This window comes from Zosterops lateralis (genome assembly GCF_965231275.1).
Source record: "Zosterops lateralis genome assembly, chromosome: 1".
Lineage (NCBI taxonomy): Eukaryota > Metazoa > Chordata > Aves > Passeriformes > Zosteropidae > Zosterops > Zosterops lateralis.
The window spans coordinates 86,454,788-86,467,953 of record NC_139762.1 but is presented as its reverse complement, the minus strand read 5'-3'; the positions used below and the strand labels follow the sequence as shown (position 1 = coordinate 86,467,953).

The 13,166-nt window shown below is 38.2% G+C and overlaps 1 protein-coding gene across 1 annotated transcript in view; it reads left to right on the top strand.

Annotated features, from left to right (window-relative positions):
* GALNT1 (polypeptide N-acetylgalactosaminyltransferase 1) overlaps nt 1-13,166 on the top strand; it is an 87,534-nt gene that overhangs the window by 33,210 nt on the left and 41,158 nt on the right. The window contains exon 3 of the mRNA XM_083868201.1: nt 8,412-8,642. Coding sequence (XP_083724327.1) covers nt 8,504-8,642 — 139 coding nt within the window. The 5' untranslated portion in view covers nt 8,412-8,503. The remainder of the gene's footprint in view (nt 1-8,411; nt 8,643-13,166) is intronic.

Genomic DNA, 13,166 nt, shown 5'->3' with positions numbered 1-13,166 from the left:
TGGCAATATTAAGTACTGTATTCTGATTCTCACTGGACATAATTGAAGTATATTTTAAATTTTAGAGCAGTTGAGAGAATGGGAATGTATGAAGAATCCCTCAATGAGATGTCTGGTTTTAGATAATTTTTATGCAATCTGTAGAACAAGAGAGAAATGAAGTTGTTGGCTCAGACATTTGAAATCTACTTCAAAGTCATAGAATAGACATCTAGTGAATCTCAGCTGGTTATATGACAGCAGTAGTCTTTGTACTTTTATTGTGTTCTTAATTTCCAAATTTTAGCTATCCTCTTGAGCTCTTGCAATATTTACAGTGATATTCTGATAGGGAATATTTCAACTCCCTCCTGGATCCATTTATTCCTTTTCTTGCATAGTAAAAATTGCTGTGAAAAAAGAATGTTAATCCAAAATCTGTGCATTGAATTGGTTTGAACTTTTATTATTTGATTAAGATATTGTTCATCTGGTCCTTTGAAACCTTGCCCACTGCAGTTTCTTCCTGCAAGCAAGACAGGGCTTTCTTAAGGCTAATCTAAAGAGGTCTGACTATGACTGGGAAAAAGTGTAATTTAAGTGATTTCAAAGGTTTTCATTCGAGCAGTTGTGTAAATAATCTTTTGTTCCATTCTCAAAAATGCTGTATTGAGGGAATTTGGCAAGTTTACAAATTCATTTGAGAAACCATTAAGCACTGATTTGCGAAATTATAAACTGTTTTCAGAAGTTCAGTGACTATAGTTGTTTCTGAAAACTCTAGGTACCAAAATAGCATTGTATTTTCAATTAACTTTCTTGCATTAACTGAAAGAACTTGTTTTGAAAGCCAAACTTTTTAAAAGCCAATTCAGAAATGTTATTTCCTTACTATGTAGAAACGTTTAGAACTAATCATAAAAGTTTAGAAGTTAAATAAAGACTACTTGGGTAACAAGCTCCCTTCCAACCTGAAGTATTCTGTGATTCTAAATAGGGAGGATCAGAAGTTCAAGTACACAGTCTCATAGTTCCATACAGTTGTAAACAGTTTGACAAAATTTTAGCTGGAGTGCATAACTGTTGCTCCATTTTTGGTATTGCTTTTCTATGTGATGAGAGATTTTAACCTAACAAGAGCTTCTACTTTTCTAAGTGTAATGATGCATTCTATTAATTTGTAGGAAAGGAAGTATGAACCAAAGGCTTCTGCCTTTGGGTATGAAATTCATCCTTGTTTTTCAACTGTAGTCAGCTACTTCTATATTTGTTATTCTGCCTTTATTCCAAGGCCCAGCATTTTTAGAAACATAATTTGTATTTTTTTCAAATGGTCAATTAAATAATTGCTTCTAATGGATTGAAAGTATAGTCTTCCTACACGTAGCAAGAAGAATAGATACTTATTTTACTGACCTACATTTCTCAGATTTTTCTGAAGTTCAAGTTTCCTTTTAATGAATTGTTTTCATACTGTTCAGCCTAGTATGATCTGCTCTCTCTCATCACCTCCTCAGAACTTATTTGCTGAATTGTACTGAACAGATGAATACTAAAACCTTTAAAAATCCATCAAATGAGCATGGCCCTATGAAATATTCTTCTATTAACTTCTGAGGAGTACTGGCGTCCTCAAACTCTTTAGTATTATTTTGCCTGTTGAAATTTACTGGATGTGTTTGTGTTACTGTGAAAAACATGAGGAATAACCTGTTTTCCACAGGTGGTGTGCTGACCTAATTTAAATGCTTTTTTATCACTTGCTTTCATAGCATTGAAAGGTAGTGCTTTGTTTATCCTCAAACTGACCTGTTTACTGATCTTCTGATGGTAATGAGATCTCTGCAAACAAGCACTAGAACCAATTTAGAGCCAGAATCCGTAAAAAAAGAAAAAAATAACAAAACAAAACACAATTAGCCCTGTAGTAAAAGTAGCTCTGAACCTGTTTGTAGTGTTGGCATCCCTTCGGTTTTCAAATATGGACATAACCAATGGCGTTGGCCTCATCAATAGTTCAGATACAGTTGTAAACAATGCTCCCAACAATTTGCTTTGGCTCCATTTTTTAGAAGTTTGCTCAAAAATCCATATGCATGCCTAATATGTTACCTTTTAGAGTATGCCAGTTTTTCTCCCTCATTACTAAGTAGACTGAGAAGCTGAAAATTCAGTTTTGTGTAGGCCATCAATCTTTCTTTAGATGCTGTTCAGTTAATAATTTTCCATTTGGTTTAAACTGATAGTAATAGCTTAAGCATAGCAAATGTGTCAGGATTTTGATGAGCCCTTATTTTGCACCAGCTTCTATTTATTCATATCTGAAATTCTGAAAAACAAAGTTTGTATCAGCTTTGTCTGGCTACGTGCTACACTTGGTGTAGAATCCTGATTTAGCTGAATAATGGCAATGAACTTCTTTTATCAAGTCTGCTACAAAATCATATTGAAGACTGATCACTAGTATAAACAGAGATAAAGTTGATCCAAAATTAAAAATGACTGAGTATTTGTATGCTATACTGGAAAAGAGTAAACTTCCTTTCCTATGCCAACTATATTTGTAAAAGAAGTTGTTAAGTGAAACAATGCTCTTTATATGAACAGTAATTTTAAAGATGACCTTTTTCTATAGTGTCAAATGTATTATGGATTTTGTCACAGGGAAGAAAAATTCACTTGACCTTCAGAAGTAACAAGGCTTGAATGTACCCATTTTTCCTCTTTTCACTTCATTCTTGATAAAGTACAGCCTTTGTTCCTTCCATTTCCTAGGTGTTTTTAACATTTCTTTTTCTTCCATAGTATAAAAATTTTATAATCTATAATCCAGTATTTTGAAGGAATGAAAAATACTTGGTTTTGCAAAAATCTTCAATTCTATTACATTACTCCGTAGGTAAATGCAATTATTAAGCCTATGCATTTGGGGATTATTTCTGTGGTTGCTAGGCTGATTTATAGATGCAGTTGACTTTCTTTGCCATAAGAACACACTACTGATTAATTTTGAATTGGCTCTTAGGGTCCAAAGGTTTTTTCTTGCACAGCAGCTTCCTAGCATGGTAGTACCCAGCCTATATAGATAATAATCGTAGAATCTTAAAATGGTTTGGGTTGAAAGGAACTTCAAAGGTCATATTCTAGTTCCAAGCCCCTGCCATAGGCAAGGATGCCACCAGCTAGATCTAGTTGCTCAGGGCCTCATCCAACACAGCCTTTAAGAACAGGAATCTTTACTTTTAGTTACTGAATTTTTGAGGTTTTAACCTGCCTGTTTTTCTAGCCTTTGAATGTCCCTTGAATTGGCCACCCAGATCCATTCCTGCATGTTGTTTCAGAGTATTGTCTGCATGCTCCAGCCCAGCTGGGTGTCACCAGCAACCTTGCTGGGCATGCTTTCAGTCCTATCCCCCAGCTTCTCAGTAAAGACACTGACGAATATCAGCTCCGGTTTTGGCCTCAGACAGCTGCCACAGGTGGTTGTCTGCCAGCTGGACTTTTTATGGCTGGTCAGAACCCATAAAGCCTGGTGGTCCAGCTAGCAGTGCACCCCCCTGATAGCCTGCTTTTTTAGATTAAATCTCATTAACTTCTGAAAAAGTACTCTGAAAGACTGTCATAGTCCCTGTGGAAGTTAACACAAACATCATTCCTTCTCTTCCTTTGTTCACCAAACCAATGCTCTCCTTGAATTGAATTACCAAATTGTTCAAGTATGCTATGGCTTTGGTGTATCTGTACTGCCTGTTCCCCTTTTGGTTTTTGTGTTGTGGTGATCTGGTTGGGACTGGGTTTGCTTTATTTTGTTGGTTGTTTATTGATTTGATTTTGGTTTTGTGTGTTGGTATGTAAGATTTTTTACATAGTCTTTGCAAGGACTGAAATGAAACTGACTTAGCAGATGGTTCTCCAGATTCTCCTTTCCTACTTGGTGATAACTATTTTCCTAATCTTGAGGATTGGAAAACTCTGGATCACCATTTCTGACATTTCAGAGATGATAGAGAATGGCCCTGCAGTAAGATCAGCCTGCTCCTTCAGCACTCTCAGATGCTGCCTTTGTGGTGCCATGGAGTTGCACATGTCCAAGTGGTTTAAGACATCCCTGACCCAGTCTGTGTGCTCTGCTCCAATAACAAAGAGATGAGAAAGGCGCTGAGTATCTTAGCCTTTGCCATGCTGAGCACTGGATCTGCATTATCCTGACCCTTTTTTTTTTTTTCTTTGCTATCCTTAAGGTGCCATTCTTCTTGCTGCTTTTGCTCTCTCCTAACTTATACTCCTGGATTATCTGAGAACCTCCTCATCTGCTCAGGAAATGTAACTCAGGTGTAACATCAGTCTTTCAGCAGCATCCCAGGCAGTATAATTGTTCTGGAAGGGCACATCTGCAGGCTTTCTTTCTGTTGCCACAAGTTGCTAATTCTCTGGATTTATCTTTCTCACTCCCCATCTTGGGAGTCTCCATCCACTTATCCTTTGAGTGCAATGCTTAGCTGTCTCTTCTATTTTTGCGTCATGGGGTTCAATACTCATGGCACTTCAAGGTCTCTGTGGAGATGCATCCACCTGCTGTTCATCCTTCCTCACTTTGCTCCATAGCCTCTTCCACTGAAGAAGCAGCACTCAGGTAGAGCATTCCTCCCATGGCTGAGGCTGCCATCACCACTCCTCCAGTAGCAGAGGGAGGAACCAAGACCACAACTCAAGCCCTGGATGGCAGAGCCCTCTTCCCAGAGCTCAGGGTCACAGCTCTGATATGCTAAGGGGAGTTGCTTCATCAGAGTTTATGGGCCACTCTGCTTCACTGTTGTGCTGGGGAAGCAGACAGGGGGAATGCTGTCATAAAAGCAGTGGTAGAAATGCAGTGCAATTCATGAGATAGTAGAGTGCCCAAGGGAATGAGAGCCTTCATCTAAAGGTACAGGGAAGGGCCTTATCCATGGAAAACTGTGTTTGTTGGACTTTTGCACCACTGTCTTTTCATCAATTCCCTGAACCCTCAAAGGATTCAGAGGGTTCACCAAGTGTCTTTTTGACATATCACTGAACTGACAGAGGAATTTTCTTGTGTTAGAGGCAGATATAACACCAGGCTATGCATTCTAAAGCACTTGATATAGTTGATATTTTTATGGACAGCAAGTCTAGACTGTGGTTCTCCTGGTGTCTTGCTAGTTTGAGGACCCCAAAGCACTGTACTGCTGTGTGTTTTACTCTGTTTTACAGCCTATTGTCTCACAAGTCTGAACTTCAAGAAGTGTGAAATTAAAAGAATAGGTGGAGTTTTCTTTTAAAACATGTATTTTATTAGCATTTGTGTTCTTTAAGTACAGGCAGGGTGGTGGTGTGACTTGATTCTTTGCCAAATCATATCTATGGTGTCCCAGTTTGGACGAAAAGAAACCTATTGTATGAAGAGTTTAGGGGCAGTCACACACTATGTCAGACAAATATCATCTGTATACAGTATTTGTTTCTGCCCGTGGTTGATATGCATATCTAGGGCAGAGAATAGGGGAAACTGGAATGATACTTCCTTGCTCTGCTCACCTGGAATGCAGTGACTTGAAGTTCACAGTCAGGGACTGCCCGAAGTAAGGATGAGGACTTGGAATTTAATAGCAGCTGCAAGCTGGTAAACTTGCAGCACTGGCAGGGGATGGTGGCAGGCAGTTCTCCTGGATGACTACTGGAGGGAATACATTCCTTTTCTAGGTTTTAACCTCTTGCTGCTAAATTTACTTGATTTCTGCCAATACAAGAAGAAGAAGTAAAAGGCAACAGTCAATCTCTATTTACCATCTAAATACAGCTTTTGATTTTATAAACCTGCCACTTGATTTAGGTTACATCTTTTCCAGCCAAGAAAAATGCTACTTTCATCTTATAATGAAGCTGTTCTTTGTTGTGTTCATCCTTTTGCACTTCTCACTTGTTCCTTCTAATTCTTCTATATCCTTTTTGAAATGACAAGACTGGATTTTCACACAGCACTCAAGATGAGAAAGCAGATACTGTGTAATGGAATAGTGATGGTTTGGTTTCTGGTTTTTACATAGTAAGCTGTAACAAATTTATTTTTCTTTCACTGCTGCTGATGGTTTTACAGTAGTACATAGAACAACTCCCAAGATCCAGAGTTCTGGTCCATCCTCCTGTCTATTTAAAAAAAAAAAAAAAAGACCAAAAAACCCCAATGAAAAACCCCAAACCAAACAACCTCTGGGATTTTTTCATATGTCACTTAATGTTTCATTGTGCTAATTTTATCTGCTATTTTATCATCAAGTTGTTAGTTACAGATGCTTTTACACTTCTTAATTTCATACAATCATCCCTGTAGACCAAAACTATATAGATGCAAGCTGAGATCCCAAACAAAAATTCCTTCTTGGCATTTGATGTGCATCTATGCAGGGAGAAAAGGGTTGTACACCCTTCTAGCCTTCTACAAGGGGAATGCCACAGGCTCCTATGTTGCTGTGCCATCCAAACCTGTGTGACTTCTATGTAAAGGAGTGCAGGGAGATAGGAATGTATCTGTGTCTGCTGCCAATAAGAAGAAATAAGCTGTATTTAGAAAAGGGATGTCATGGTGTTTTCCCTTAAGAAGGGTGGGGGGAATCAAGGGTCAAATTATAGCAGTGAAATACTAAAGGAAGTGTAGTCTTAACATTGCAGGCTTTTAATGAGGTTTTTGCATGATCACAGCTGATGTACTTTAATCTCAGCTGGCATCCCATGCAACAGCCACTCACTGATTCCCACCTCTCCGATGGGATGGAGGAGAGAATGGGAGGAATAAAAATGAACAATGAGTTGAGTTAAAGCAAAAGCTACACAAGTAAAAGAAAATAAGGGGTTCATCCACTATTTCCCATGGACAAGCAGATGTTCAGCCAGTCCCAGGAAAGCAGGGCTCCATCACATGTAATGATGGCTAGGGAAGACAAAAGCCATCACTCCAAACATGCCCTCCTCTTTTTTCCTTGCCCCAACATTATATGCTGAGCTTTATGTGATTCCATATGGTATGGAATTTGAGTCAGTTGAGGTCAGCTGTCCCTGCTGTGTCCTCTCCAAGCCTCTTGTGCACCCGCAGCCTCCTCTCTGCTGGGGTGGGGATGAGAGCAGAAAAGGCCTCAACTCTGTGTGAGCACTGATCAGCACTGACAGAAACATCCCTGAATTATCAATGCTGTTTCCAGCACAAATCCAAAACATGTCCTCTGCTGGTTGCAGTGAAAGAAATGAACTCTACCTCAGTCCAAACCAGCACAAAGGATTGTAATTGAAGTTCCCTTTCAATAGATTCTTCAGTTTTTGTTGAAAGCATGTAAGAAAAACTTAGTGTATGCAATTTGTAAAATCCTAGCATGTCTTTGAAGTCTCCTTATTTTTTTCCTTTTTTTTTCTATGTGAAGAGTGTCTACAATTCTGGTTTTAACTGGTATGCTGTTCCGACTGGCAAACATTTCAGGAGTACTTTGAGCTGAAATATGTCAGTAGTGGTTAAAAAAAAAAAAAAAAAAATTAAACCCCTCCATATTTTAGTGTGAGGAAGCTCAAAGCTGTTCTTAATTTTGCCCTACCAGTCGTGGAAATATACAGTCTTTGTAACAAAATTTGTAATTTGAGTAGGGCAAAAGAGAATTTCAAGGGCTGGTGTTCTAAAATTGTAATGTATACTCTTTGAGAAATGCATAAGGCTTTGCTCTATAATCAAACATTAAGCTAATAAAAGCAGTTCAAATGTCAGAATTACTAACTTCAGCTTTGAATACCTAGTAAATGATCATGGTGGCTTATGGGTACTTTGTTAACCCTGCCTGCTGTTTAATTTTACCAAAAGGGATGTTTATTTTTGGTTTGCTGAAAGTAAAGCATTTGTCTTAATGATGAATGTGTAAGATGCCATTAGATCCTGTGTAAAATCCTGGCATTTGGAGACCAGCGTATTCCTAGTGCTGGGCTCAGAATGTCAGCATGTGCTCCATGGGAGAAGCATGAGAAACATTAGCCATGGGATTCACACAGTAGAGATTGATATTCTACTTGGTGAGATGTTCCTGGTTTTCATTCATTTAGGTTGTCCTGGTTTCCAGAGGATCCAGAAAGTTTCTTCTAATGTCATTAGATGTGCCTGCCTTCTTTTCCAGTGGCTCAGCAGAGGATTCTGTTTTGGTCACTCATTTTAACATTTCAGGTGATGAATGTTAACAGAATAAAGGACTGGAATAATGCTGCTATAATTGCTATAATTGACCCCCTTCCCTTATCTCACTGAAATGCATAGGGCATTCATTTTGCACACATCATAAGGTAACTAAATTGTTGCCTTTAAAATGGAGTTTAAATTTCTGCTTGTAGCGTCTGTCCTCAGGTAAATTTTGTGACTTTTTTCTTTTTTCTTTTTTTTTTTTCAGATATAGAACGTGGTCTCTCAAACTGGATTAAAGAAAAACCTGTTGATATTTTTATTTATACTTTTTTATTTTTGTATTTGACTTAAAGTGCCATGAAAAAATTTGCATATTGCAAGGTGGTCCTTGCCACCTCTTTGGTTTGGGTCCTTCTGGATATGTTTCTATTGCTGTACTTCAGTGAATGCAATAAATGTGATGAGAAAAAGGAACGAGGCCTGCCAGCTGGAGATGGTAAGTTTTCTTACATTCTTTAAATTTATGCTTTATTATGCGTTTATTCTTTAAATTATGCTCCTTTAAAATTGCACTTTTTAAAGATTGGTTTTTTTTTTTCCTCAACAATGTGGCATTGTGTCAGCATTCAGGTGTCACAGAATGTTCCATGTTTCTTTGAGTAACTGTGTTGCCCGAGATGTATGTTGCAGACTTAAAATACTTAAGATACAGAATTTTAAGCACTATTGTGTATGAAATTACCCTAAAAAACTATGCAACAAGAAGTGCAGAAATGTAAGCCATGTTAATGCAGTCTAAAGCATGTTTTAATTTTCCATGAATGAGGGAGCAAAGGCACTATTAACTTCATTAGACCTGCTAGTAAAACAAAACAAACCAATAGCCAAGCTCACTTGTCTGCCTGCCTCTGCAAAAAAAGACTTCAACCAGCCAAACTGAAAGACACCCCTGCCCCACCACTCACCTAACCCAACATTTGGGCGAAGACTATAGCAATAAGGCACAATAAATATTGTAATGTATCTATTATTTATGATGATAGAATGAACTTGGATGTAAAAGTGACAAATATGTACACATGCTTATGTACATAACTTTTAAGTGCGACCTGTATTATTCAGTATTAAGGGTTTTCAGATAAGCTCAGTTTTGTTATTACCAACTCAGTTTTCTGAGTACCAATTGGATGAGCTGAGTGTGGACTTGTTTTGTTTTGGGTTTTTTTGACAGCACTACTATTGATGTTGCCAGCTTTATTTTTAGGAAGTCAGCATAGTTGATCACATGGGAGAAGGGATTGGTGCAGGGAGATTTCTCATCCCTGCAATGTCTCAGCACATGCATTTAGAACTGCAGGCAGCTGCCGCCTCCAGTTTGTTTGTGAAACATCTAATTTTGTAGTTTGGTGTCTCTCCCACTGAAAAAGCTGTGTCTGTGTTTCACTGCTGATCTTGGAAACCTATTCAGTGATGCTAATTGTTAAGTCCAATCAGTTAATTGCGCTCTAGTTTATAGCTTTCCATCACAAAAACTTTTTCACGTGTTGAATCTGGTATGAGGCTTCACTTTCCTGGGAAATTTTCAGAAGTATTTTAAGAATAATGTTGCTCTGTTACAGAATGACACTGGGGAGATACTTAGGAAATGTCAGATTTGGTTTACTTGTTTTCTTTCCCTGTGATGAAAACGTGCCAATAAATCCCCTCAGAGAGCCCTATATAGAATGTAGAATTTCTGAGCTCAGCACCTCTGGACTGCTGTTTTCACGACTGCATGTGAACTTTTTTAAGGGATTCTAATCCCCCTGAATTTTGCAGAACTAACTTAAGTTGTCCATTGCTTGCATTGCATTTTTTGAGTTCCTTTTTCAGTTACCAGAAAGTAGCAAGAAAATTAATGTAGAAAGCATGTCTGCTACAGGAACTCAGTCTTTTTTTGTCCTTATTTTTTTTTTCCCAGAAGTTTGGAAATTCTTATATGATAAGACAATGACTGATGTGTTGTTATGCAGGAATAGATCCACTTTTTGGCTTCCCATAAAGCAGATAACTTATGCCAGCAAACAGCAGGTGAAGTCAATATCTATCAACTTAGTGTGATATATTGATAATGTTGAAATTTCAGATGACTTTACACATTAAGTCATTGGGGGAACCTTCAGGTGAGGGAAAGTCTTCAGTTTTGACAGATTAGTATTATGACTTGCCCTATGCAAGACTAATTTTACTTAGTTGAGTACAGTCTTCATTCTGACCTTTACCCAAACCTATGTGTGTGTTAAAATTCTTGATATCTTGTTATAGTTGGCTGGTAAAAAAACAAACAAATGAAAAGCTACCCAAGCAAACCCTCGTGTATAGTTTTGTACATTTTCTTGGTGTTTTGTTTTTAAACATTTGATTTGTAGTAGGTACACACAGGAATAGGTCTGCTAGAAACCTTGGCTGACCCTGTGACATTTCCTTTTAACCAAGCTGCATGCCTGCTCATAGATATTTTTACTTGTTCCAGTAGTTTACTGACTTGGAATCTGTAGTGGATTTACTCCTGCTCAGAGTGCCTGGAGTCTTTTCAGATAACATTGAGGCTATTTTGTCTGTGAAGCTTTTATCAAAATTTGCTTTTTCACTTCACTTTTTCCTCTGTTTTTAATTTCCATAATTGAATTAGTTTTCTTGATTCAGCATAAATTATGCTGGTGTTCTGAATTTAATAGCCTCTTGTTCATGTCATTTTGGTATATAGCTTCTCTTTGTAATTCATGGAAGAATTCCATGGCATTTAATGAACTTACTCAACACAGGAGTAAGTTTTCTGAAGAATTTAAGTTGTGCTTGTCTAGTTGGAAAAATCAGTCTTTAGCTATTTCAGGAGGAAAGGATTTTGGGGACAACTTTGGACAGTTTGGGCTCTCATGAAGTTAGAAGGATATTTTCCATAGAAAATACAGAAAATGATAGGTTTTTCTTTTTATGGAATCAGGCAAGAGCCATAGCCAAAATTGCCTTTGGGAAAAGTCTTTCTCCTTGGTATTGATGGCATAAGATACCACCATCTTAAATCAGGAACGTCAGGTAACCTGTCTAATATTGGATTTTAGTTATATTGCTGTAATATTTTTAAAATTGCTCAAAATAAGGAATAATAAAACAATGTGCAGCTGTGGAAAACTCAGTGTACATGGGTATGGGGAACTGTAAAATGAGTGAGGTAAAAATCTTGGTGTCTGCTGTGACAGAGATTGAGAGCTGTGAGTTGAAATGACACACGTGTGGAGTTGAGGGGACAAAAGGTGAGGTAGAAAAGGGACAGGCCACTGGCTGTATGGGAAGACAACTGAGGTGGAGATGCCTTGGGAAAAGGGGGCCTGGCATGGGGTCTCATGAATACAAGACTGAGTAACTAAGATTATACCAGAGGGAGGGATAGTTGGAATCTAGTGACTCTGGTTGTGTGGGATGATTTGGCTGTGGACTTAAGCTTTTGCCCACCACCTTCACCATGGCAGAAGACATCTGCAGTAGCTTCAGGAGGTAACCTGGGGAGCTGGGATCAGAATACCCAAGTGTTGTTTCCAGCAATCCATGAGCTGCAGGGAGCCTGTGCTTGTGCTGACTGATACTGCTGCTCTTTCTTCTCCCTGCCATGACCACCCCAGAGGGGTTGGGAGAAAACTGGGAGAAGCTCTCTCCCAGTTCTCAGCTCTGAGGTTGCCTCACCTGCTCTGACATGGATGGTGCACAGCCCTTATCCAAAATGCCACACATGTTCTTCCTATTGCCACATCTTCTGCGTGCTGGTTCCCTTATTGTAGTTCCCGATGATTATCCAGTAAAATTCACAAGGAGTAATTAATCATTGTCTGTGGAAGGCTGTTGCTGTAAGTTTAAATGTTGCTATGAATAGGAAAGAAAATCACTTAGCCTTAGTAAGCATCATCCATGTTATATAGTATTTTTTTGCAAATCTAAAATTCATAGGATAGTTATTTGAACATTATTGTTTTCATATGGGGATTGGCATTACAATTTAGATTTCACAGCCTGGAATAGACCTTACTTAATAAATGTAAACAAGTTCCAGACTTAAAGAGACGGTTCAAGCTGTCCTCTAACAGTACAATTCGGGACCATTCTTGTAAACAAAATATGCCTGGGTATTGCCGTACTTTTACTAATAAAGTAATAAAGGCATTTTTGCGTAGCTCTGTCTTATTTCTGTAAGAACCCTGTATGTCATCTCTGAGGATAAATGAAGATTAAATGAGTCATTCTGTACCCCAAGTTACAGGCTTCTTAAAAGTCTGATTGCAAAAAACCAAGCTTTGGCACTTGTTTCTAAATAAACTTTCAGATTCATCCTCTTTTCCTTTTTTTTTCCTACCTCAAGGTGTATTCTGCTTATGTAATGATCAGAAGCCCTGGGTGCTGGGGAATCTTTCAGAATTAGGAGTGGTAAATTGCAAGGGTCATGAAATCTCAGCTCCTTGCGATTACACTCTTCCTGGAGCAATGACAAAGTTAAACTAGGACAAGCCATTTTTGTCAATTGCCAATCAAGACCTCGCATTTTGAATTTTGAGCTCTGGTAAAGATGGAATCTTTCAATTGTTTCTTGGTTCTGAATAATCTTATCAGCATGAAAAAATCCTGAGAAGAAAAGCAAGCAAATTCAAGATTTAATTATTGAAAATGTGAACCATTTATCATAAATCAGTCTTGTTCTGTTAAGGTCGAGGTGTGTGTAAGAGGCAGAACTGCTCCGAACTTTCGCCTGTCCAAACAGCTTTCTTTTAATTATGGTGATACCTCTAAAGGTGACTGGATTTGCGTTGGTCATTTTAGGTGGGCTCTAAAGAAATCTCACCAGAAGAATTCACCCCTTTTTTCTGGCTTGAGATAGGCTTAGATATTGAAATATCTGGTTTTCATCAGGCATATTGTCTGGTAAAAAGTAATTTGTAGTCCACAGACATAAAGAGTTCCTGATTTTTTTAATGAATATCTGGAAGAGATCAAA